The 25,431-nt window shown below is 35.1% G+C and overlaps 5 protein-coding genes across 9 annotated transcripts; 3 read left to right on the top strand and 2 right to left on the bottom strand.

Annotated features, from left to right (window-relative positions):
• Positions 1-212: 212 nt before the first annotated feature.
• On the bottom strand, positions 213-4,254 carry LOC109606229 (serine protease gd). 2 transcript variants are annotated; one of them, XM_020022790.2, is made up of 6 exons: positions 4,058-4,254; positions 2,484-2,619; positions 2,333-2,428; positions 1,886-2,190; positions 1,687-1,838; positions 213-1,635 (listed from the first exon to the last, which is right to left on the bottom strand). In XM_020022790.2, the coding sequence occupies exons 2-6, from the start codon at positions 2,604-2,606 to the stop codon at positions 887-889; spliced, it is 1,425 nt and encodes a 474-aa protein (XP_019878349.1). In that variant the 5' UTR covers positions 2,607-2,619; positions 4,058-4,254; the 3' UTR covers positions 213-886. The 2 variants fall into 2 exon arrangements, with proteins under 2 accessions (XP_019878349.1, XP_049824396.1); XM_049968439.1 differs by having other exon boundaries at positions 4,096-4,254.
• Positions 4,255-5,901: 1,647 nt separating this feature from the next.
• LOC109606230 (uncharacterized) lies at positions 5,902-15,639 on the top strand. 3 transcript variants are annotated; one of them, XM_049969024.1, is made up of 11 exons: positions 5,902-6,153; positions 10,114-10,499; positions 10,561-10,712; positions 10,770-11,099; positions 11,173-11,224; positions 11,312-11,371; positions 12,056-12,404; positions 12,459-12,644; positions 12,704-13,464; positions 13,526-13,817; positions 14,432-15,639. In XM_049969024.1, the coding sequence occupies exons 1-11, from the start codon at positions 6,131-6,133 to the stop codon at positions 15,096-15,098; spliced, it is 3,258 nt and encodes a 1,085-aa protein (XP_049824981.1). In that variant the 5' UTR covers positions 5,902-6,130; the 3' UTR covers positions 15,099-15,639. The 3 variants fall into 3 exon arrangements, with proteins under 3 accessions (XP_049824981.1, XP_049824979.1, XP_049824980.1); XM_049969022.1 differs by having other exon boundaries at positions 11,173-11,371; XM_049969023.1 differs by lacking the exon at positions 5,902-6,153 and adding an exon at positions 6,340-6,500 and having other exon boundaries at positions 11,173-11,371.
• On the top strand, positions 14,967-18,047 carry LOC126265962 (BRISC complex subunit FAM175B-like). The gene is made up of 3 exons (XM_049969027.1): positions 14,967-15,107; positions 16,747-16,927; positions 16,983-18,047. Exons 2-3 carry the CDS (start codon positions 16,805-16,807, stop codon positions 17,964-17,966), a joined length of 1,107 nt encoding a protein of 368 aa, XP_049824984.1. The 5' UTR covers positions 14,967-15,107; positions 16,747-16,804; the 3' UTR covers positions 17,967-18,047.
• Positions 18,048-19,430: 1,383 nt separating this feature from the next.
• LOC109606232 (GDP-Man:Man(3)GlcNAc(2)-PP-Dol alpha-1,2-mannosyltransferase) lies at positions 19,431-21,446 on the top strand. 2 transcript variants are annotated; one of them, XM_049969025.1, is made up of 6 exons: positions 19,446-19,464; positions 19,521-19,649; positions 19,757-19,987; positions 20,038-20,270; positions 20,320-20,537; positions 20,591-21,446. In XM_049969025.1, exons 2-6 carry the CDS (start codon positions 19,615-19,617, stop codon positions 21,332-21,334), a joined length of 1,461 nt encoding a protein of 486 aa, XP_049824982.1. In that variant the 5' UTR covers positions 19,446-19,464; positions 19,521-19,614; the 3' UTR covers positions 21,335-21,446. The 2 variants fall into 2 exon arrangements, with proteins under 2 accessions (XP_019878352.2, XP_049824982.1); XM_020022793.2 differs by having other exon boundaries at positions 19,431-19,649.
• A 722-nt stretch (positions 21,447-22,168) lies between these two features.
• On the bottom strand, positions 22,169-24,699 carry LOC109606562 (protein cereblon). Its single transcript, XM_049969026.1, has 8 exons — positions 24,510-24,699; positions 24,389-24,456; positions 24,141-24,337; positions 23,794-24,084; positions 23,640-23,743; positions 23,446-23,585; positions 23,200-23,393; positions 22,169-23,143 (listed from the first exon to the last, which is right to left on the bottom strand). The coding sequence occupies exons 1-8, from the start codon at positions 24,604-24,606 to the stop codon at positions 22,936-22,938; spliced, it is 1,299 nt and encodes a 432-aa protein (XP_049824983.1). The 5' UTR covers positions 24,607-24,699; the 3' UTR covers positions 22,169-22,935.
• Between the last annotated feature and the right edge of the window lie 732 nt (positions 24,700-25,431).

The raw sequence follows: 25,431 nt of genomic DNA, 5'->3' as shown, positions 1-25,431 counted from the left end.
ATTAAAATGTATTAAAAATATAATCTGTACTACTTGAATTGGATGCCATACACACATTAAATAGAAGAGTTATTGCTAAAATGTTTAGAAAAATAATGACCACTATTGTACATCTAATCTTAATAGATGGTTAATTTGTGAAATAAAATAATAATAAAATAGAAAAAATATATAATTTTATTCACATTGATAATAAATAAAACAAACATATCATCACTATATAATATTTATTTCTTTATATTTAAATGGATACTACAAGGGAAGTAGCAATATTTGAAATATTTCTGGTTGTTATCGATTTTAAATATCGCTATTCGTCAAAAGAGGACGCCAGCATTGCTTATATTGAATTGAAGTGGCCACTTTTTTATTCAGCAATTTTATTTTTTTTCTTTGTGATGAGCTATCATCAAGTTTCTTATAATATATTATTTTATTTGCGTCATTAACACGTTCCGCATGTGTTGCTGAACTTTGATCATGATTTGATAAAATCTATATATACCGGTTTGAATTAACATTAATATGAAGAGATAATTACAAGTATATTAAAATAGTTTTATATAATTCTCCCCTACTGGCTTTAAGTCGTTGGGTCAATGACTCTGACATAGGTTCACTTTCTTCCACATTACCAGAGGTTAGTTTAACTAATTGGCCAAAACACCAGAGGTAAGGATGAATGAATCTTGTGGTCCAATTAAATCAATTGAAGCTCATTAAATAGTTTTTCTTCTTTCTTCCCCTTTTGTTCGGTGACAGAGAGAATAATTTCACTTCTTCCACATTAACCAGGATAACAAAATGCACTCAAATTGAATGTCACCACAGAAGAGGACCTGAAGAGTAGGAAGTAATCAATCCACATCACTTGAATGAACTACATTTAGTCGTCGTCGATGATCCGTCTAATCCAATCGAGATGCTTGGCCACGTCGGTGAAGACCATATAATGCTGAGGATCGCACACCTTCTCATTGTGATCCACCGCACTAACCGACACCAAACCCCTCAGCTCCCAAACCGTGTCCACGCCACTAGTTCCGGCTCTGGGGAAGACCATGCCGCCTCCGGAGTCGCCGTTGCACACGCCCGTGCCGTTGCGGTAGCCGGCGCAGTAGTTCTTGTCGAAAAGAAACTGGGAGAACAGGTCACGGTTGGAGAAGATGCACCTATCGGTGGACACCACCGGCATTGCCGCTTGCCTTAGATTGTTGGAGATCTGCCTGTTTTCGTCGAATCCCCAGCCCACCACCGTGCCCACCTTGTCCACCACCACGCTGAGATCGGTGCTCGAGCTCCACAAGCAAATCGGACGTACGTACTGCGTGTACTTCACCGACTTGCCCAAAATGATGATCGCAATGTCGTTGTAGTAGGTGTTGGAGTCAAATTCGGGGTGCACCTTGATCTCCAGAGCTTCGCTGCTTTGCACCTCCGACCCGAAATTGTTCAGGGTGTACTTGCCCATAAACACCAGTAAATTGTCCACCGATATGGGTCGGTTTGATCTGGGTCTGGTGACGCAGTGGGCTGCCGTCACCACGTGCCGTCTTGTCACCAAGGTGCCGCCGCAGTTGTACTCCAATTGGATGCCTTCGGAGTAGTAAAGGGCGACGTGCCAAGGCCACTGACCTAAACAAATAAAAATTTAAAGCTATCGTTGATGTTTGACTTGGGTGGTACCTTGAGCTACGCTCTGGCCTCGCAGTATCAATCCGACTGGACGCCTTGCTATTGTGCCACAGGACTCGTCTTTGATGATTTGTGGCTTTGGTCTTGGTCTTGATATAGAAGTCACTGGGTATTCGGTCCAGAAGCTTTCTTTGGACGATTCACTAACACCAACAGTTAGAATCACTTCCAAAAATAAATCATTACCTACCTTGATGCTGTTGTAACTCTAAGTCTGGTGTGGCTTGTTGTGGAAGCCTCAGTTGTGGGCTGCTGCTGAGGTTTGTTCACCTTATGACTAATGTAAACGGTAGATTCTTCCACTGGGGTATTCCTCCTTGCTTTGCATATGTTTTTGCCATTCAAACGTACGGAAGTCAAACTAGGAATCGGTTTGACCAAGCTATATTTGACGAAGAAGTCAACCTTGACAGGGGAATCCGGCTCTAATTTATAATTAGGTTTCCTGATTATGAACTTCTGATTATCCGTCGTCGTGACTTCCCCAAACGAATTCTAAAATTGTTCTTCTATACAAGGTGTTTCCAAAAGAGGTGGTCAAAATTTGGGAGCAGCTCCTCAACTTTATTTATATTTTCTTCATTATTGGACTTGCTCCCCAATTTTGATGGTCCTTTAATTTCAACCAAGTACCAACCCCGAAGAGTTCGACGGGTCTGTCCACGTCCACGTGGATCCAGACTCCTATAAGTTCGTCATCGGTTTCTAAGGTGATTGTTCCATTCCAACGGTCCTGGAACGCAGTTTTGGTACATTATTTTAATTCAGAAGTTAAGTTTAATTGGTACCTGATCCTTGCGTTTGTCGTACTGAAAAACGTGAGGACATGGTGAAGGTAACTGGCCCAAACTGACGTCTAGAAGCGTCAGGATTGTGACGAATCTCAGCAACAAGTTCCTGGAGGAAACCATAGTAAAATTTCTTCTGCAATTAAATTAAAACGGTTAATTCAGGTAATGCAAGCTTAGAGGCTGTAGATTTAAGTTTTTAGGTTTGCATTACTGTAAATAGGGTGAATTCTCCGAAAACTCAGGTAAACAATCGTTTGTTCTTGCGTACTTGTGTCACTTATGGGCTTAAGTGAAGAATGGACCAAGCGCAAGGACAAACTGAGTAAGTGTTTTTAACTGTTGTTAAGTAAGCCCGTGTGATTTTATTATAACCAGTTGTATAAATAATTAACGGTGATTTAATGCACTAAATGCCAAAGAACACCACAACTATTTCTGCGGATTTGTTAATTAACATCAACATTTGACACAACAACATGATGATTTGTATATAATTAATTCGGATTCTCATTTCAGTTTAAATCGACCTTCATTATGAATCAATGAAATGTGGCATTGTTTAGAAAATCTTGGAAGTTTTTAATACAAAACCACATCATTAGTATTAATAGATTCAAATTATTTTAATAACGGTTTTTTAACGATTCCATTGTTAATAACCAGAACTGTTGCCAAAAATAATGTTATTTATAAATAATATCATAATCATTAATTAAATTTGCTCAAATTTAACTTTAATTTTATTTAATATTTACTTTTAGTCCATTGTTGCAACATGCAGTACGTTTGTTTACAAAACTTTGATTTAAGTTAATTGCTAATTACAAAAGTGCTTGTTATTTTAATTAACTTGAAATAATCTATTTGTAATTATTTTGAACTGATGCAAACAAATCTAAAAGCAATTTAACATATGAAACATAAAACAAATGTCTTCAAATGAGCCCAAAAATTCTACACATGTACCCCCCATACAGGGTGATTCACCTAACAAATTCATTAGAGGTTTATATAGACTGGAAAGAGGTATTGATTTCAAATTTTTATCACAATTATAACTTGACTATTTTTTTAATTTATTTTGAGCAAAATTTCTCAACCCTGTATATTTTTGGATTTTTAAATTCTACTTATAATTGCAAAAAAATAGCAGTACCATTTACTACAGCTAAACCCAATACTTTTTGAGTTGTTTAAAAAATTTGACAATTTGATGGTACCACTAAAATGGGATTTTCAAATTTTATAAAGGGGTTCGTTATTTACGATTAAATTTGTGCATTTTGATATTTTCATTATTATCTTCGATAATATTTAGCCCCCTTCTTCACCTTTTTAACTGATTTAAATTAAATTATAAAACGTTTGTATTAATTGTTTAATTTTATTTTATTTATCAGCTCTTAAATCTTTATTTTTCATTAAAACTCGACTTAATAAAATTATTCCAACTAAGATCTTACAATATTTAATCATTATTGTACTATATTTGTTATTGAGATTGTATAAAATTATTAATCAGAATATTCAAGGAATAAATTTAAATAATAAATTGATTAATTTCCGCATACCTGATAAAAATTGACGGTGCGACAGAAAACTAGCTTACTTGTTCGTACCTTTCCTAAGTTTTAAGAACCAGTTTCGGACGCACAATTAACACTTTTCAATTAACGATAAATCTTGAAGGAAAACTGTGGATCCTCTGCTAGATCCCCACTTGGAAAATCGTGAAGTACCATTCGAATACGCTCCCGGTCGATTTAGAATGATACAAATCTGATTTTCAAATGGAAACTGTTCAGCAAACAGAAGGACGCGGAATTTCCAGCCGTGACCTTACGGCCAGCGGCAAAATTCAAATCAATTTTGTGTCTATAAAAATAATTCTTGCAATTTTGTATAATAATTCAGTTTGTTTAATTGATGATATTATTGTTGGTGAGTGGTTTAAAAAAATATATTGTGTGTGGAACATTTAATATTAAATCATAATGGGATTTTCAAATGTTTCTTGTGGTATTTTCAGCACATTAATTAAAGTCAATAACACAGCCACACATTTAATAAAACATTTATTCATATCGTTAAATTATATTCTTATAATAAATAATTTTGGATAGTGGTTGTACAATTATGGTCAAGTAAAACGGATAAAAACTAAAATAGATTTCTACAATTTACAATGTTAAACTCTGCATTCCACAAAAGGGGGCAGCACCCACACCGTAACTAAACAGTATTTTAGTATTTAATTTTATATGTAAGTAACTTATTAATATATATATTAGAATATGATTGATTTATATACACTGATATATTAAACAACAATCTGCTTATATTTATAATGCTTTTAATAAATGTTTCAACATGAAAACGATCCAAAAACCAACGAATTGGTTAAAAGATCAAAGCACCGATGTTTTGTCTTGTCCCTCCCAATTTCCAGACATCAACCCTATAGAAAACATGGGGGATCACGTTTATAACCAAATTCGACATAAAAATTTTACAAATTTAAATGAACAGCAATTCAAGAAGCTTAAAGGATATAGACTTGTCGTATATTGGGACTATGCCACAAAGATGGGCCAAAATTATAAAACAAAAAGTACATTATACAAACTGTTAATGCTAAATTGATTAACACACATTTAATCATTAAAAATCACTTTAAAAATTAGTTGCCATATTTAGGTCCAGCCCAATTCAGAAAAATATATATAACATTTTATAGAATAAGAATATAGTAGTTTTTATAATATTGAAAAAAACAACAGTTAAATGTTTCTCGTGTTGTTTTTAATACAGCCAAAGCCATAAAACAAGTGTATAATTAATATAATGTTTATATCTGTTATTAAATGTTGTTCATTGTGTTTTGAATTTGATATATTTGGGCACGGATAACGTATAAATAGATTTCTACCTATTTCAGAGCTTAGTACTTAAATCCGTCATAAGGGGACGCCACTTAGGTCATGGCTTTAATTTTAATCAATATTTTTGCAATTTTTAATGTTAATTTTAAGACTTGCCGTTAAAATATTTCACAACTGAGTTATTTTTACTTAGTGGCAACGTTGTGCAAAGATTTTCGTTCGTTTTATAAGTGTGACAACAAGACACCTAAACTTCAGATGCAAATTCCACGTCAGCAATGTCACCTTATTTACGTCGTTGTGGGCCCAGTAAAATTTGCAACGTTTTTAACCAATTCTTCGGGATAATTTTGTCGAAATCTGGTCGCATTTCCGTAGGGAAAGCGTAAAATCGAGGGCAAGGTCGGTGACCTCTGGCGGCGCGTCCCGCCATTGGTCGATGCCGACGACGGGTCGGCCGTCCATTGGTGCGTTCCAACGGTACGGGGGTCCGCACTATTAAATTTCGCCGCCGACGGAAAATCATTTGTGAGCACATCGTCTAAGAGAACAGTCGGTTTTTTTGCTAACGAATTACATTTTTGCCAGCATGAAAAATTGATGCGTAACCGCTAATCGACTCGTTAACCAATCTGTCCCGAAGCTGTGGAACTCGCAAACCGCACACGCCACAGGACAGAAAAAACAGTGAATGAGTGTCTCTAAATGCCAATTCAATCACAAAGATTATACCTGCCCTAGTGAATACAATTTAGGTCGAAAATGGCGCTCGTATGTGATGCAAGGTTTGAATTGAATTTTTACGCCGATACAATATTTTTTCCGTCTGTCGGTAGCCAGCCACGGGGGTGGATAGGCCGTGCAAGGAGGGCCGGGCGTCGGACGACGGGGGCGCCCGGCTTTTTTGGGGCGACAGAAGTATGTTAAAATTACGTTTCGGGCAACTGCGCGTCGGTCGGTACACCCGTACGCGACACACCCATCGATCGGCGGCCGCCATTACAATTTACACGCGTTTGGGCGACCCGTAACGCGGTTTTAGCAATTTACGTAAACGGTAAAAGGCGACCACCCGGGACAGGGGGCTGGCGTCTTTTAGCGTTTCGACGTCGCCGTCGCGCCCGTGACGAAGGTAAAGACACAGGCTCCGAAACATAATATTAGCATATTTCCGTTCGTCTTTTGTTTTACCTAGTTTTATTTTGACAATGGCGGACCAACGTTTTTTTTTTTAGTGTATATTTAAAGACTTGTGTAGACGAATTAACCAGTTTTACTATCCATAGAAGAGCATGAATTAATCGGTAATGACGGAACTCGGATATGTATGCGTTTCGGAAAAACGGTGCATGTTGCGAAAATCGTTTATTTATTTATTTACTTTTTTTTTATTGGTGCTGGGTATCGAAATTCCGATATTTTATGCGCAATATTTCGGGGATAACGGACGCCAATGGTGACGTCATAGGAGGCCTTGAGATAATCGATCATAGACAGTGCCCTCTACCGCGACCGCGACGTTCAAAATGATCGGATGCTTTGCTAATCGTCTTTACGAGGGACGATCTAAATTATATCAAATCGAGTAGTTAAAACTGGGTCTGCTAAGTCTTTTATACAGTGTAGTAATTTTTGACCCTTGTAGTCAATGACAAGTAGCTTTAATATTATATTGGTGAGCCAAAATAATTTGATATAAATAGTTTCAGTTATTTTTAGTGTGTCCGTCAAAAGCAAACATATTACTCAGTAAAACAATAACGTTATCTGGTAAATTTATTGTTTATAATTTTAATTGTAAACAAGACAAAATTAATCATAATTTCCAATAATCAGTCAAGTAAAAACAATTTTTAATGTGTGAATAATCCAAAGCACATGACTCAAGAATTATGACTAAAGCTGAGTCTCTTGTCTTATCAACTTTAAAACAATTTAAAAATAGATAAAATTTAATATGAAACTATATAATCAGTTTAAAAAATGTCCAGTCACATCTTGTTCATTTGCACTGCTTTTAATATTTACTTTGTTTAGATAAAATTTATCTAGAATAAACTGGACTATATTTTTATGTTTTATAACCAAATTACTGACTTGTACAGGTTATTGGCATTTGCATAAATATTGAATCAATATTTTTAGGACAATCGAATTATACGTATTTATGTTAGTTTTATGGTGAGCTATTAAGTTAAGTTTCTATTAACATATTTTCTCTTGTTTGTGTAGCACGAAAGTCAATAAAATTTTCTTTATCTCTTGTTGAACTTTGAAATTTCTTATTAACGTTACTATATTATAAATATATTCATTATGGTTATTATTATATTTTACATTTACTAACATAAAACTCAATGAAACTTTTTATTTATTGTTGGTTTTATATAATTTAATATGTGCCACTTTAGAATTTGAATTATAACTTATAATTATTAATTTTATCTATTTTATTAAAGTACTAATTAATTTTCTATTAATACATTTTTTAATTATCCACCACTTCTATAAATCATAATTTGCCATTTTAGATTTTTAGTAATAACTTAAAATTATTGATTTTATGTTTCTTATTAATGTATTTTATAATTTACACAAAAGTGCATAAAACATTTCTTGGTAATCTGTAAATCAATATGGTAATATATCAAAATTATTGATTTTATGGGCATTATTAATGTATTTTTTAATTTGCCAGCACCAAAGTTTGTCAAACTTTAATTTATTCTTGTTAATCTTTAGATGTTTCAATTTGATTTTGTCATTCATTTTAAGAAGTTAGATAAATCAACATTTCCCATTTTAGATTTATGGTAATAACTCTTAAATTATTTTATGGTCTTTATTATCACCACAAAGGTCAATTAAATTTCTTAAATTCTTGGTAATCTTTAGATGTTTCAAGTTGATTTTTTCATTCTTTTCAAGAAGTTAGATTTCAATTAATATTTTCCATTTTAGATTTATGGTAATAACTTATGGATTTATGGTAATAATTAATTTTATGTTCTTTATTAATGTATATTTTTTAATTAGTCACCACAAAAGTAAATTAAACTTTTTAAATTCTTGTTGATCTTTAGATTTTTCAAGTTAATTTTGCCATTCTCTCTAAGAACTTTAATAAATCAACCTTTTCCGTTTTAGATTTATGGTTATTATTATGAGATATTCTCAAATTCATTTTATGTTCTTTATTAATGTTATTTTTTTAAATTTGTCATCACATAAGTAAATTAAACTTTTTAAATTCTTAATCTTTAGATTTTTCAAGTTGATTTTGCCATTTTATCTAAGAATATCGATAAATCAACATTTCCCATTTTATATTTATGGCAATAATTCAAAATTATTGATTTTATAATCTTTATTAATGTATTCTTTAATTTGCCACCTTAAAAGTCAATTAAAGGCTTTTAATTCTTGTTGACCTTTAGACTTTTCTAGTTAATTTTCCCATTCTATCAAATAACTCAATAAATCAACAATTCCCATTTTAGATTTATGGTAACATTATTGATTTTGTTGTTCTTTATTAATGTAGTTTTTAATTAACCATCACCAAAGACAATAATACTTTTTTTTAATTCTTGTTAATCTTTGGATGTTTCAAATTGATTTTGCCATTCTATCTAAGAACATCGATAAATCAACATTTCCCATTTTAGATTTATTATAATTATATGTATATATTATATAATAGATTATATTAATAATTATATATATATATATATATATAGATTATATAACTCAAATTTATTGATTTTATGTTCTTTATGAAGGTATTTTTTAATTTGCCACCACAAAACTCTATTAAACTTTTTAAATTCTTGTTGATTTTCAGATCTTTCAAGTTGATTTTCCCAATACATCTAAGAACTTTGATAAATTAACATTTCCAATTTTAGATTCATCAAAATTATTGATTTTATGTTCTTTATTAATGTATTTTTTAATTTGCCTGCACATTCGTGTTGATCTTCAGATTTTACCATCATAAGAACTTCATTAAATAAATATTTCTCATTCTGGATTTATGGTATAATTCAAATTTGATTTTAATATATTCTTTAATTTGACGAAACAAAAGTTTAATATTGTTATTCTGCTTCAGAACTTCAATATCAATATTTAATTAATGTAATAATTTAAGATTATTGAAATTTGGATGAAAAATAAATTAATAAATATATTTTTTTAACATTTATTAATTTTATTTTGTTATTTTTAACAACATTTAGAAAACAAATTAATTATACCTTAAAAATCATTCAATATAATTATTTTTACCTAGCCAAAAAATTTTATTATGTCAAACTGTAGACAAATATTATAAACATCAATTTAAGGATAAAATAATTAAAAATTATATAATAGAAATTATAAATAATACCTTGTTATCATGGTTACTTGGAAAAACGTTACTATTAAACAAGTTTTTTAAACAGCAACATGCAGTCCAATAGAATTATTACTATACAAATAAATGACAAACATCGCAGCAACCCATATTAGACAATTGACATTAACGACATTTACTGCACCAAAAAATCGGACGGATGAGCTGAACAATTTCAGGACTCAAATCGAATTTTTGTCTCTCAATTTGTTTTAAAAACTATCTCCGTCGCATCAATAGCGCACATTTTTCTAACCGCCCACCCCCTGCGTTACCATAATACGAAAATAGCATAAAAAATTATTCCAAAAACAACAATGATACTATCGCAATATTCCTCTGTCAGCGGCCCCAAAGACGTCGAAATGAAACCGACCGCGGACGAGGACCTGGAGGACGGCGAGATAGAGGACGACGACGACGAGGAGGAGCAGGCGGTCGAGCCGCCGCTGCCGCCTCCCGCTGCCGTTGCGGCCGCACCCCACAACCAGGAAAACGTGCCGTCTAACGCGATGGTGGCGCAACAGCCCCCGCCGTCGGCCGTCGCGGCGGCCAAGCAGCCCGACGCCGCCAAGGAGCGGAAAGACCGGCGGGCGGGCCGGCACGACGACAAGGGCAGGAAGCACATGACCGAGGCGGAGAAGAGCATCCTGCATCTGAGGAAGCGGGAGAAAATGCAGAGGGAGAAATGGGAGAAGTACAGGAAGGAGCAGCATACGGGCGACGGGATGGGTGGGTTTACCTCAACCCCTGTACTATTGGACGTCGTTTTGTAATGTGTTTTTGGTTACAGATGATGACTTCGCCAAGAACATAGAGAAAACAATGGCCTCGATATTGAGCAAAAAGGAGAAACAGGCCCAGGGCATTGAGGACAAAGATGAAAAGGAGGAGGACAAGGAGAAAAGGGGCAGAAAACGTAAAAAACACAAAGACAGATCAAAAGTAAACCTTCCCTCCACATTCTCCAGCTAATAAACTAACCCAAACTATTTATTACAGGCTAAACAACGTCGTACTGAGTCCCCCAACGACGAGGAGTTCGACGATGCGGACATGTACAACGTAAAAGGAGGTAGCCCATTGAGGAACGACGAGAAACGACCCACGGACTCGTCAGCCGACAATACAAACTCTTCGGACGGTTATTCGTCGGAGAAGAGCCGTCCGGACGACCGCAACAGGAAACGAGACAAGAGGAACAACCGGAAGAACCAAAACAGAGACCGGAACAAGCACAAGGACAGGGACAGAGACAGGAATAGCAGGCAAGAACAGATCAAAGACCAGGCCGAGATTTGCGTCTTCTATTTGCAAGGAAAATGTCAAAAGGTAAGTTGCTACCTCCTCACAACGTGCAACAACACGTTAAACTAAGTTGCTAATCGATTTACCTGTTTTTTAGAACAATTGTCCATATAGTCATGAGGCTTCGCCCCCAATGAAGCTGGAGCTATGTAAGTTTTACCTAATGGGATGTTGTGCAAAGGGCGACAAATGTCTATACATGCATTCTGACTTCCCTTGTAAATTTTATCACACAGGTTTGCAGTGCTCACAGGGTGATAACTGCAAGTTTGCCCATGGAAAACCACTAAGTGAAGGTGAGTTATTACTTTTATTTTACTTACTTGTGGTGGTTTATTGTCTAATTACTAAAAGCATGTATTAATTTCTTATGTACTACTGTAGTGCTTATGTAAAAGAAAGAACAAGACGATTTTTCATTCTTGATGATCTGTTTTGAATATATTTTAATCAGGATTGACTGAAGACATAAACTGTAATGGTAATTTGACCTTTTTTTCCTTTCGATGATTAATATTGCAGAACAAGACGATTTTTTATTGTTCATGACCTGTTATGAATATATTTTAATCAGAACTGACTGAAGACATTTTTCTTCCTTTCGATAGTTAATATTTTAGAATACGACGATATTTTACTCTTCATGGCCTGTTATGAATATACTTTAATATTAATAATTAAGAATTAACTGATTAGAAAAGCTGTAGTAACAAGTTTTTATTATTACACTGTATTATCTTTTACCTAAACACTAGAATGTATTACTTTATACTACAATTATTTTCAGCCTTGTTCAACTAGCTTTTACATTGATTCAATTAATGCATTTAACATTTAATTTAGATAGTAATTAAGCATGTCTGTTTGGGTTTGTCCTAGTCCAGCCTTGGTTCCTGACCAATAACGTAATTACGTAAAATCATACCCAACATTATTCACAGCTCACCAAACTTTAATCAATCCTTTTCCTACTGTTATAGATTTGAAACAGATCCTGTTCAAACACATAGAAACTGCGCCCAGGGACATACTTGGCGGTTTCCCCCGTTTTTCACGTGAAGAGGCACTGAACAAAATAAATCAGGCGCAGCAGGAGCTGCGCCACGAATACGGTATGCCGGATGAGGAGGGCGATGACGGTAATATACCGTCGCTGTTCGACATTGACGTGCCCGTGCCTCCAGAACTAGCCGACGATACCGTCACACAAACGTCCGATAAAGAGAAGAGGGCTAGACGTTCTCGGTGGCAGAACACGGATAGTCAGACGACGGCATTTGCCTCCAAGCCGTTCCCATTCGGTAAAGACCAGGACATGAGGATTACCAGGTAATTAGTCCCGCCGAATATAAGTTGAAATTAGTCTAAATTCATGTGTTGTAGTAACGGAGATGTGGACATGAGGACGTTGCCTCCGCCTGGTCTGACGGCCCCACCGCCTGACTTCAGTACGCCACCCCCCATTGATATAGAAATATACAAGCGGGAGGCCGGGCTAATTTCTGACGCTCCCAATCGAGACGTGGACATCAGGACGTTGAATATTAAGCAGCACGACGTCGACATACGGTAATAACACCCTCTTAACAACACCCAAAAACATTACTGACTTGCCTATTGTGTTGTAGTCCCGACCCTAGATTGCTGGCGACAAAAGACACGGATATCAGACAACTGTTGCCGGCGTTCGACGAAAAGAGACCGCCCCCCAGCTTGCAGGAGTGCCCGTCCGAGGAGGAGAACAATCTGCAGATCGATACGGGCGAAGACCCGGAACCCACAGCCTCCGACGTGGTGGTACCGGAGGGCATGCCCAAGCTGCAACGCGACCTGTACCTGAGGATACAGGCACAGCAGAAAGACGCGCCCCCGGACGTCCACAACGACAGCTTTAAAATGGAGGACAACGACAACTGGTATTCGGACGAGTCCGACGACGAGAACCGTCTAACGATAAAGGACGACGATGAAATGAAGGAGAAGGCGGACGTGGCCAAAGAGGAGACCGTAAGCGCCGGCATTCTGTCGCCCACGGGCACCATTAAGCCCCAGGACGTGGTGGAGAAGCTGGGGGATTTGTCGAAAATCGACATTAGTGCCGAGGTGACCAAGCTTTTGTCCTCGATGTCGAAGTCGGGTGGTTTGTCGACGACGCCTGCGCGGGAGCCTGAGAAGGCCACGCCCGCTGAGCCGCCGGTGTCGAGGGATCCGAGGAGGGCGGCCGCGGCTGCCGCCTCGTCCGAGACGAGGGAGCCGCGAAGCGACCCGAGGCAGAGGCCGAGGCAGGATTCGTCGGATAGTCAGATCCAGCGGGAGAAGGTCAGCATCTATGAACAAGGCAGTTTCAGCGTCCGGGATGAAGGTATTAAAGTTGATGCGGATGGTAAAGGTAATAATTTTAATTATTACAACTATAAGTCCATAATTTTACTTTTATTATTGCTTTATAGATATAGATCTGCGGAATTTGACGTTGCCGTTTAAGGCGATGCAAAACTACACGCCTGCTACTGAAATTGATGCCAGCATAAATGCGCATCCTACCATGATGTGGAAGGTTTACATTGTGGATATTCCACGACCTGATTATTCAAGTTTGAAGTTGTCGATGAGCGACGCCGAAGCTTCTGGAGATCCCCGTTTGAGGAAGATTTTCAGGTTGTCGACCGAAGAGAAAGACAGTCCAATGTCACCCAAACAAGAGAGCACCAACAGTAACAAACCAGCCAGGATTGACCCTAGGTAAATTTAATTTCATTTATTTAAATATTCAAACTTTATTCGGTCTTATATTATTTAAGATAATGTAAACTTGTTGTTTCGATTTATTTTATTTAAATTAACATCCAGAGAGCATGGTAAGTCTGATTGGGTTATACTTTTTTAAAAGGATCTCAATTAGTAGTCTTTTCTTTATTCTGTAACATCTATATTTTTTATCGAATCTTGATTTTGTAGGGTTTAAAATGTTTGTAACTGAACATATTATCAATTAAAAATGTGAAATTCAAGATATTTGGAATCGTTTATTTGAAGAACTTATTTAAATGACAAAAATGATATTATTTAAAGGTTTGACACTAAATATAAATAGTAGTCTTGTCTTCATCCTGTAACATATATATTTTTTATCCCATGTTGATCTTGTAGGGCTTAAAATGTTTGTAATTAAATAAAAATAAAACTATCAATTAAAAATGTGAAATTCAGGATGTTGCATATCATTTGTTGGAAAAATATGTACTGTACTTTGAGTAAAATATTGAAGACGAATATGTAGTTATGTAAATGGGCGACTAAAATTTTAATTTTATTCTTAATTACAATTAATAATTTGTTAAACTATGTAATTTCAGGCTGCGAAAACAAGAAGAATCGAAAAGCAACGACCAAATGAACTACAACCAACAACTAAATATGTTACTGGCGTCCAGTTTCTACCAAAGCCTGACCAGCAGTCAGAAACTCCTCCTCAACCAGGAACTAGCCAAGAGCAGCGGCGACGCCAATAACCACGACCCCGTCTTGAACGGCATCCTATCAAAACTGGACATAATATCGAACGTCAGCCTGCAAGCCGGCAACCCCATATCGAACGCCATCCTGGCGAGCGTGGGCAAATTGAACAACCCGATGATGGGCGGCCAGAACCAAAACGTGGTCAACCCGATGATGGGCCAGCCCAATCCGATGAACCAGCCGGGCCTGTTGGGCGCCGCCCCCGGCATCCCGAACATGGCCCCGGACTTCGGCATGGGTTTCGACCCTCGCAACGGCGGCGGCGTCGGCGGCGGCCTGTTGGGCAACGCGCCGCCCCAGTTCGGCAACAACTTCCCGCCCGACAACTTTTCCGGTTACGGCGACGATTTCTATCCGCACGAGGGCGGCCCGCCGAACAGGCACAACGGCTCGAATCGGGGCTTCAACCGGCGCCGCGGCCGCGGCAACGGGTTCAACAGGAACGGCAGGAACTTCCGGCACAACAGGAACAACAGGTCGAACAGGAGTCACACTCCGCCGTAAATAAGTTGTGTAAGTGTCGATTGATTTGGAACGTGTCCTGGGTCAATTTGTAAACGGCGGCAATATTGTTTTTCCTTTTTTTTTTGGTTTTTATGTTTTATTATGTACTGTATGAACCAGAGGCCAATTTACGTATACACACACGAGTTCGAATTTTATTTTTAATTTGATTCCTTTCTTTAGAAAAAAAAATGGATTATTGTAACTTTGTATCAATTATTATTGAGACTGAAATCCAGTGAGTTGTTGTTGTTGTTGTTGGATACCCGTAAAGACGACTTTTTTTATAGTTGTGAGATTATTGGGACGTTTCTCATTCCTGACAACAAATTTTTTTTGTAAATATTACGACATATTTATTTTTTTATATACAAACAATGGAATTTGTATTTATCGTTCGTGATTTATTTAATTTTCAACTTTTTAAAATAATTATGAAGTGTAATTATTTATATTAATTCTTTTGTCATTTAAGACTTAATTGTACATTGTGTATATAATTTTATAAGTGGATAATACCAATAAATTGTAAAATGTTAAATGACTTTTTTATAATTATATATCTCCTGATTGTTTTTATTTTTTTATATATATATTTTAAGTTTTTAATTACTAATTTTAAGTAATTAGATGCAAATATTTTGTATTATAGTAATTATTTTATAACTAATTATACATTTTAACAAATAAACGATTATTACCAATAATTTTGCTTTAATGTTGAATTTTTAAAGTGTACATATTTATATAAATATATGTAAAATACTATAAGAAAATATTTGCACATATTTACAAGTTTCATTATGATAGTTTTATGTTGAAAAATCGCCTAAAATCAAAGATTATTCGACTAAAACTGTGTTTTATTGTAGTTTAATCAAAATTCATTGATTTGTATGTGTATGGAAGTTTAAATGAATGTTAAAAATCCCATTTTGGTGCCATAAAAATTATTTTTTTGTCGTTTTAACTAATTTATTTATTCATTTTTTACAATTAAAATAGTTGTACTGTGATTTTTTGATATTTAAACAATCTTTATGTTAAACAAATTGTTGTTTGATTGACTGATAAACTGAAATTTGTAATCATTCAACTAATTCGACTGTAATTTAATCAAAATTTAGTTATTTGTTTTTGTTACATCATTTAAAATTTTTTATTGTTAAATCAATATAAAGATCCTAAACTGGTGCTATAAAATAGAGTTATATCAGCTCTAATTAATGAATTTATGTAATTTTTACAATTAAAATAATTGTACTGTGATTTTTTGAAATTTAAACAAACTTTATTTTAAACAAATTGTTATTTGTTTAACTGATAAACTAAAATTTGTAATATTTCACTTATTTCAACTGTAATTTAGTCAAATTTTTCTGATTTGCATGTGTTACATGATTTAAAATTTTTATTTGTTAACTGAATATAAACATCCTAAACTGATGCCACTTCTCCTGTTTTAGCTAATTAATTTAGGTAATTTTTACAATTAAAATAGTTGTACTGTGATTTATTAATATTTAAACAATCTTCATATTATTAAATTTAGTAGGGTTAGTTTGATATTAAAACAATCATTTTTTTAAATAATTCTTTGATTAATTGATTATATTTTTGATTTGATTGTGCGCATATATGTTTATAGAGGTCGCCGTACGAGTTGGTAATGCAGGTAGCACGTGCTTTCTGACACAACTGTCAGAATGAGTCAAATACATGATTGGACATCAGGGGTGGATAAAATGGTTGAGCCGCTCTCGGTGACGTTGTCAGCGCCCGCATTATCACTGTTACTGTACGAGAACACAAAATCCGCCCACCAACAGGTACAATAATCGAGAAATGTGCGCGTAAAACAGTCTACAATTGCAATTGTTTCAGGAAGGCTTTCTACTGGGTGATATAGTGAGGAAAGAAGTCAAATCGATAACAGACCGCGATGAGGGTTTGGTTAGCAGGTCCACGGTCGTCAAAATCAGTTCAGTCGTTCCGTATCCACAAGGTAGGCCGTTCTACGACCACGCTGGCAACGTCAACAGGGATAGGGTGATGGAGTTCCTTGGGCCGCAGTACAAGAAAGTGGTGGCCTGGTACAAGTACAAGAGGTCATCGGACTTTAGGTTCACATTCAGGGAGAAACTAATACACAAGGGGCTGAGTAAAATGTTTGATGTCAAACCGGAGTTGTTTACATGTTGCCTTTTGCTGCAGGACAGCACAGAAAACAAATCGACTCACACATACCGGCAACAGTTTTTGAAATACGATAGTTACGACTACGATCGGGTTCCCTTCCGGATTATTAACTTGAGTGAATCGAATAATGGGTATAAAAATTCTGAGCCAGCATCAGAGACATTCAACAGGATACTCAGGAATTTGGATATTGATATTAAGAGAACTCAGGGTTCGGTTGTGATCAACAAAATTCACACTGCCTTACAAAAACACATGCACTCTGTAGTTAAAGAGCTGAATGATGCTGAACATAGGCTTTTTGAACTTGAAAGTGAAATTGAAAATTTGAGTGTAAATAAGAGATTTAGTAAACACTCTAGTGAAGACTCATTAAACAAGAGTAATAATTGTCTAGAAATAGACACAAATAAACAAGAAGAGAATTATATAGAACAGCAGGAAAGGCTTTTGAATGGTTCCTCATCCAAAAGTGAATGGAACTCGTTTGACAGTGATAGTGAGAAACTGGATACCAAAGAAAAAGATAAATCACCAAATGATACCAGTGATGATCTGATATCATTTGCTGATGATACAGAAATAATAGTGGACAAATGCTCTATGATCAAGAAAGAAGTTGACATTGGCAACAAGGCACGAATAGAGGTCAAAAGTAATGAAAAATAAGTCACTAGTTTTTAAGCACTAAAAACCAATATTTTTATAATTATAATAAATAGTAATTTATTATATTAATTTTTATTTTCAGTAGTTGTTTTATTTGGAAGTTTTAAACCAAACTAAATGCATGAATTTTTATGGGTATACACGGTGTTTTTAAAATGAGTGGTCAAATTTTGGGAGCAGGTGGAACATGTCCAATAATGAAGAAAATCTAAATAAAGTTTATTTGTAAAGTTTCTCCTGAAGTAAATACAGCCCCTCAGATTTAAATTCAAAAATTGTTTTCTTTCTTATATTTCCAGGTAATCTATTACTATACTATTATTCCAAAATATATACCTACAATTCAATAATACAGGAACGTAATTTATCTTTTTCTCGTCCTATTTTATTTTTATAAAATCTGTCAATGTTCATTTTATGTATAGTATTGTTTATACCAATCGGAATATTTTTTAATATTCAAAACATACAGTGTATTCCATTAAAAATAAAGTTATTGATGTTTTAAGATTTATAAAATTAAACGTAAATAACGAACACCCTGTATAAAATTTAGGAATTCTAATAATAACTTCTTATAGAATGGCCCTTGGCTAACGTGTGTACCAAAAATGAACTTTTCAACATCAAAATAGATGGCTTTACATATATTTTTGTTGACCAAAATTTTTGAAAAAAAATTAATAATTCAAAAACTTGAATTTAGGTGTGGGACATTCTATAGTCATTTTATTTGAAATGACATATAGAATTTAAAAATCCAAAAATATACAGGATATTCCATTCATAATTATTATTATTTATATTTTAAGATTAACAAAATTAAATGTAAATAGTGAACACCTTGTATGAAATTTGGGAGTACTAATAATAGTCCTTTGTAGGATGGTTCTTGGTTAATGTGAATACCAAAAATGAACTTTCGTGCATCAAAATTGGTGGTTTTTCAGATAATTTTGTTAGATTAATATGTCAACATATAACTGAAAAATTAATAACTGAAAATCGAATGGATTTAGGTATAGGACATGGTATAGTTAATTTATTTATAATTAAATGTAGAATTTAATAATACAAAATTTATAGGATGTTCCACTGAAAATAATAAAGTTATTAATGTTTTAAAATTTATAAAATCAATCGTAAATAACGAACAACCTGTATAAAATTTAAGAATTCTAATATAGGCTTCTTATAATATAATCCTTAGTTAACGTGTATACCAAAAATAAACTTTCTAGTATCAAATTTGGGGGTTTAACAGACATTTTAGTTGGACAATCAATCTGTCAAAATTTTTGGAGAAAGATTAATAATTCAAAAACTTTTGGGTTTAAATTAGGATATGGTATTATTTTTCTATTACATGTAGAATTTAAAAATATAAATACCTTGTTACCTTCTTCACAACTTTCAGTTAATCACCTTGTATATGCAACAAAAATTTCTGCTGCTAAATTCGATAATTACCAAAAGTTTTAAAGCCAATTTGGGTATTGTGTGTTTGTAGTTGAGTTTAAATTATGGAAATAAGTAATATACTTTGGTTTTTAGTTTTTACAATACAATATCATAAACAAAGAAAACTTCATGTCTCATAACCATAAACATAGAGATATAAAATGTCAACGTCAAATATATACAAATTATGTTAAATAAAGATATGGAGCTCTTATCATTTCTGTAAGTTTTAATTTGCCAACAAAACAAAAACAACGTACTTTATAATTACTTAATGATAAATTATAACATTTTAAATTAATAAACATAACCTATGTGAACTCTTACAGTTTTTCTTTGGTTTACTCCAAAAATATGATCTTGGCATACATTTACATCACACTGTCGTTATTCGGGGTGCTTCTGCCCGTCCTCTTCTTCTACTACCGGCGTAAATTCCACCTGCAAAGAGAGAAAAATGCGAACGGACACCTGAAAGTGGGCATCTTCCATCCCTATTGTAACGCTGGTGGAGGCGGCGAAAAAGTGTTGTGGGTGGCCGTACAGTCCATGCAGGAAAAGTAACGATCAAGTACTAGTTTAAATTGCCGTACTTATTTGTTTTTTTTAGGTTTCCTGATGCGGAATTCTACGTTTACACCGGTGACGTGGAGGCATCGAAGCAAGAGATCTTGCAGAATGTTAACAACAATTTGAACGTTAAAATCAACAACAAGATCCAGTTTGTTTATTTGAAAAAGCGCAAGTGGGTGGAGGGGGCTATGTACCCTTATTTCACGCTCTTGGGACAAGCCATTGGGTCCATGTTTTTGGGTCTGGAGGGACTCAACCAGCTTGTACCTGGTAAATTTAAGTAGTTCTTTTGAAAACGGTAATAAACCTTAGTTTTTAGATGTTTGTTTGGACACCACCGGTTTTACATTTGCCCTAGTTGTGTTTAAAATTTTGGGTCGTTGCCAGACTGGTTCATACATCCACTACCCAACAATAACCACTGAAATGCTAAAGCGTGTGCAGAGCAGGAAGGTAATATACAACAACAGGAGCTTTATTACCAGGAGTTCGTTCTTCACTTACATCAAAGTTGGTTACTATCATCTTTTTTCTTGGGTAAATCTACTAATTGTCACTGTAATATTTATCTACAAACCTAAATGCTTTAGTTGTACTCTTTGGCCGGCCAATGTTCGGACATAACTATGGTAAATTCAACGTTCACATTGGAACACCTGAATGTCTTGTGGCAACGACCACTGCACTTGGTCTATCCTCCCTGCGAGGTTGACCACTTGAAAAAGCTCCCCAGAGACAACCACCGACCTGAGAACATCAGGATCTTGTCGTTGGCGCAGTTCAGGCCGGAAAAGGACCACCAGCTGCAGCTGCAGGCTCTGTACGAACTTCGTGAGATCGTCCCTGAAGAGCTGTTCTCGAGGATCACCCTCGTGTTGTGTGGCAGTTGCAGGAACGCCAACGACAGCGAACGTGCCAAAGATCTGAAGGACCTCAGCAAGCATTTGAGTCTCGAGAACAACGTGGAGTTTAAGATTAACATTCCGTACAAAGAGCTGCTGGAGGAGTTCACCAAGGCCTACATTGGGATACACACGATGATGTGCGAGCACTTTGGCATCAGTGTGGTGGAGCAGATGGCCGCTGGTTTGATTATGGTAGCTCACAGGTCAGGAGGTCCACTTTTGGATATAATTGAGACGTCGGAGAGCTCGAGGTTGGGTTACTTGGCGTTGACCCCTCAGGAGTTTGCTCACTGGATTAAGTACATATTGGATTGCACGGACGAGGAGAATAACGAGATTAGGGAAAGGGCGAAGGCGTCGGTCGACAGGTTCAGTTTGGGCAAGTTTCAAACTGAGTTTTTGAGGGCGGTTGATCCGCTTTTCAAGTAATAGTCGCGTGATACTATATGAGACTTATGTTGACTTCTTTTTATGTTCTTTTTGTACATACTATTTAGCAAGAAATATAGTTTAAGAATATGAATAAAACTACATACATGTAGTGCATAATAATTTATATTACATCATGATCTCTTTCAAACTACATTGATTTTATTTTAAATTTTATAATTTTAACTTTATTTTTAGATTTAGTACCTCAAGAATAATAAAAATTTTACTTTTATAAGATCATTTGACATTAAAAAATATTAATAATATTTCAGACATCCTGTAAGATGTGAAAACTGTAAAACAAGTATTAAAATTTAACTTTTCTGACATCTTAATACCCCGAGACTCAATTAAACATTTTGATTTCCAAAAAATTTAAAGCTAGCTTAAATTTCTACTATAAAATTGTGGAGAAGTCAATTAGTTGAAGGCGGAAAAAAATCGAAAATTATCAAAATTTAATCAAATTGCTACATAAAAAACTGAAACTAATCTTTATTTTAAGACCTAGAACCTCAAGAATCATAAAAATTCATCTATTATGACTGAAATTATTAATATGTCAGATTCCTAAGAAATGTGAAAGCTGTAAAACAAATAGAAAATATAACTTTTAATGATAAAATAATGATATCTCGAGAATCAGTTAACTTAAACATTCCGTACTAGTTTCAAAATTACAAAAATAGTTTTAACATGATAAAGAATCTTATAAAATTGATATAATTAGTGAAAATCTAACAAGACATGAAATTGTTAAAAAACAGTTATTGTCGAGAAATAAGGAATAAGAAATAATTTTTATATTTTAGCTAAAAATTAAAAGTCCGGTTCTTGTTTTTATTAATTTATTATTCTTTCGTTTGTTTACATTACATAATATAGACGTACTAGAATATACTCTAGTAAATATATGTCTAGTAATAATTATTGCAGAATATAATTATTACAAAGATTTACTTGCCACACACTGTACATGATTTCAGTGCAAATTTTATCACAATGTAATGGTTTATTTTCTAACTATACTATATGTTTTTCAAATATAAAACATTGATATCTACAGAAGCTTTCATTTAAATTAAATTAAAATCTTTTAACTTTAAGTCGTATTTTTTAAATTTCCCTAAGTTTAATTAGTATAAAAATTGCTTAAATGTTGTTTTAAAAAATTATTTTAACGGTGTATATCACAAAAACTATTGCATTTTATAATAAAACATTTGATACAAAAACCAAGTATAGAATAAAGCAAGAATTAAATAAAATATTGCGGAATAATAAAATTAAACAAGTTTTTTAGTAAATAATAGAGTAACACAACAATAATTCCTAATTTGCATCAAAACGCTTTTAGGCAACATTCTGGAATTTACCATTTACAAGAACATTCATGATTTTCCTTAGTATATATTAAATTCCATTATCTAAAGGTAAATACATAAGCGTGATTAATGCGGGACATAAATAATTTACAAATAAAAAACGAACGCTTTTTTGCACGTCTAAACAAATACAAAACGTAAAGAACAAAACGTCGTCCTTCCTCCACTGCTTCCTCTACAGATGAACCCAAGTTTCCAGTCGATATAGGCACCTCAGTGGTAGTAACCCTGGGTGAAAGTCAGCCTTCTGTGGGGCACCCAATCGTTCCAATCGAGACTCGACTGCGGCACCAGATTTACGACAATCTTGAACCCGCTGTTGGCCAGACCGTAGAAGATGGATGGCTTGAGGTGCGAACTGGTGAACCTCCAGCCCAGGTGCTTGTTGCACTGTCTGCACTGCATTATGGTCCACGAGTATCTGGAATTAAACTATTAATTAATGTGTACGTGTTAATTTGATGGGGGGAGTGGTACCCAGGGAACCAGGAAAATTGTTTTGAGGGGTTGCCCACTAGTTTGAAGTTCTTGGCCTCGGACACCGTGACCGTTTCGTAGACGTGGCCGCTGGGATTCACGTAGTTGCTCTGCACCCCGTCCTTGGACATGGCGAACACCTTTGTGGGGTCCGACAGTTCCACGCCACAGTTTTCGCAGCATATCTTCCTTGGCTGAAACAAATCATTGGTTATACAAAAAAAGACCAGTACTGAAGGTGAATACTTGTCTAAGTAGGCGCACGGCTAGTTTTAGTCGCTCCAACGTCGAGCTTATACTGAGGAAGTGCAGACGTTCGTCGTGCTGCAGCTGGTAGTTTTGGGGGAACCAATATGACAACTGTTCTGGATCTTTGGGTAGGTACTCTACAACAAATTTACCCAGTAATCGCACAATGTGGGGCATCTGCACTACCTTACCGCTGCTGTAATTCGAAAGGCCTTCAAGCAGTTGCTTCACATACACACACACTTCATAACTATCCAAAACGAATGTTGGAAAGGGGTACTGAGCAGCATGGTAACTAAAATAATACTTATTTACAACAAGTAGTTGTTTTTGAGACTATTTTACCGTCTGAATTTCGCCAATTTGCTGAAATCCTTGTACTCCCTGGCGGTGTAGGGCCGTTTAGATTTGAGCGTCAGCAACTGGGTGTCTATAAGAGGCGAGTCCGTTCTCCTTTCGCCCAAAGCCTTCACCGTGACCATCTGTAAACGTCCCGCCAAATTCTTGATCTCAGAGCCTGGAACCAATTGGAAACGCTGTCGACCTCGGGCTTTTAAATTGAGTATGCCACTCTTGTGTTGGTACTCGAATATGTCCAGGATTGTGCCATGGGTGTAGATTTTTGAATATGCAGCACTAAAACATTATTAAAATTACAATTAGTAAACCACAAAAGCGTTCACAATTCTTACTTGGCGGCGATCAACGCAATGGAGTTGCTGGTTTTGATGTATGTATTAAGAACATTGTTCTCGTAGTGGTTGTTCATGACCAAAGGTAGGGTGAAACCTGGAAAGACCAGGGTGTTAGTGTGTATGGCCAATATGTCCAACATTTCGCCGTCATCGTACACCGTGTATTTGGACGTGTTGTTCAATCGGCCCAGATACTAAAACATTACCAATTAGATACGTATGGCCACACATTTTTTGTGACTCACTCTGTGAGCAACGGGGAGGTCGGTGTCGAACGTGCCATCAACTGTGGTTACGTCGTTGCCTTCCTCGTCTGTAAGTTGTGATTAATTAAACGTTTATTGGGATGATTATAAAAACACTTACCGGAAGTTATGTCTTCCGAATAGTCGGAGAACGACGATTGGGATATGTGACCGTTCTCGATTTCTTCATTGTCGTTGTCTTCTTCTTGCGATGACATTTTACAGTGACAATCGTGCTCTGCTTAGAATTTATCGTTTTCCTGGTTTGTTTGTAAATAGGTTAATCACTGTCAAATTACATATGATTTTGACTAATTTTCATGTGTTCAGATTACTGTATAAATCAACCAGATAGTTAGTAGTTCGGCCGCCTAGGGGCAACCTTGGCTGTAAACTGAGTTGCCTAATTGTTTCGTTCTAATACAATATTTATGTTATTTAAAAAATACCTTAATAATAAAACAAATCTAAATAAACTATATATGTAATAGATATCCCTATCATGTCGCATTATACAGGAATCTGTAATGTAAACATTATTCTTTGTGTTCAACAAGTTAGCAATAAATGGCGCTAACGTTGTTGAACACAGAAAACGTTTAAAAAATATAAAATTCAACGAAATTTACGATTGTTCATCAGGGTAACATAAATGAATGATTTTTTTTTAATTTTTGTGTTACTTACCTCCCTTGTATTAGGTTTATGTGATGTTATTAAATAAAACAATAAATTAATTTGATTTTTCTTTATTTTGAACAGCATACAAAACAATGCTTACAGAAAGTAATACAAAACAAACACGTAAGAGCCTAAAGTACAATCTCTCCGTAAAAATAAAATGCATATCGTGGTGTCATCTATTTGTAATTTACTGAATTCAACTGAACTAAATTACAGGAACCTGTACCATCGCCATTTTGTTTTTTAGTAGTTCAACAAATTTACAGTAGATGGCAGCACATATACGACCAACAGAAACCTGTATTATATTTTATAAAAGTTTAACATATTGACAATAGACGGCGCCACGTTTGAATTCA

The sequence above is a fragment of the Aethina tumida genome, chromosome 6 (genome assembly GCF_024364675.1).
Source record: "Aethina tumida isolate Nest 87 chromosome 6, icAetTumi1.1, whole genome shotgun sequence".
Taxonomy (NCBI): Eukaryota; Metazoa; Arthropoda; class Insecta; order Coleoptera; family Nitidulidae; genus Aethina; species Aethina tumida.
Note: the sequence above shows the minus strand (reverse complement) of the source record. Positions and strands in the feature narration are given on the sequence as shown.

Excerpts from the sequence above, each read along its gene's own strand:
- LOC109606230 (XM_049969022.1), top strand. The coding sequence starts at position 6,131 with ATGGCGCTCGTATGTGATGCAAG. Across the intron at positions 10,500-10,560 it reads GCATACGGGCGACGGGATGG|ATGATGACTTCGCCAAGAAC; the intron begins GTGGGTTTACCT and ends TTTTGGTTACAG. Across the intron at positions 11,100-11,172 it reads TGCAAGGAAAATGTCAAAAG|AACAATTGTCCATATAGTCA; the intron begins GTAAGTTGCTAC and ends CCTGTTTTTTAG.
- LOC109606232 (XM_020022793.2), top strand. The coding sequence starts at position 19,615 with ATGTTAAATAAAGATATGGAGCTCTTATCATTTCT. Across the intron at positions 19,650-19,756 it reads ATGGAGCTCTTATCATTTCT|TTTTTCTTTGGTTTACTCCA; the intron begins GTAAGTTTTAAT and ends GAACTCTTACAG. Across the intron at positions 20,271-20,319 it reads ACTCAACCAGCTTGTACCTG|ATGTTTGTTTGGACACCACC; the intron begins GTAAATTTAAGT and ends CTTAGTTTTTAG.
- LOC109606229 (XM_020022790.2), bottom strand. The coding sequence starts at position 2,606 with ATGGTTTCCTCCAGGAACTTGTTGCTGAGATTCGTCACAATCCTGACG. Across the intron at positions 2,191-2,332 it reads GACCCGTCGAACTCTTCGGG|AATTCGTTTGGGGAAGTCAC; the intron begins GTTGGTACTTGG and ends GAACAATTTTAG. Across the intron at positions 1,636-1,686 it reads AGGCCAGAGCGTAGCTCAAG|GTCAGTGGCCTTGGCACGTC; the intron begins GTACCACCCAAG and ends TTATTTGTTTAG.
- LOC109606562 (XM_049969026.1), bottom strand. The coding sequence starts at position 24,606 with ATGTCATCGCAAGAAGAAGACAACGACAATGAAGAAATCGAGAACGGT. Across the intron at positions 24,338-24,388 it reads ACCTCCCCGTTGCTCACAGA|TATCTGGGCCGATTGAACAA; the intron begins GTGAGTCACAAA and ends GTAATGTTTTAG. Across the intron at positions 23,744-23,793 it reads AAATTGGCGAAATTCAGACG|TTACCATGCTGCTCAGTACC; the intron begins GTAAAATAGTCT and ends GTATTATTTTAG.
- LOC126265962 (XM_049969027.1), top strand. The coding sequence starts at position 16,805 with ATGAGTCAAATACATGATTGGACATCAGGGGTGGATAAAATGGTTGAG. Across the intron at positions 16,928-16,982 it reads CAAAATCCGCCCACCAACAG|GAAGGCTTTCTACTGGGTGA; the intron begins GTACAATAATCG and ends CAATTGTTTCAG.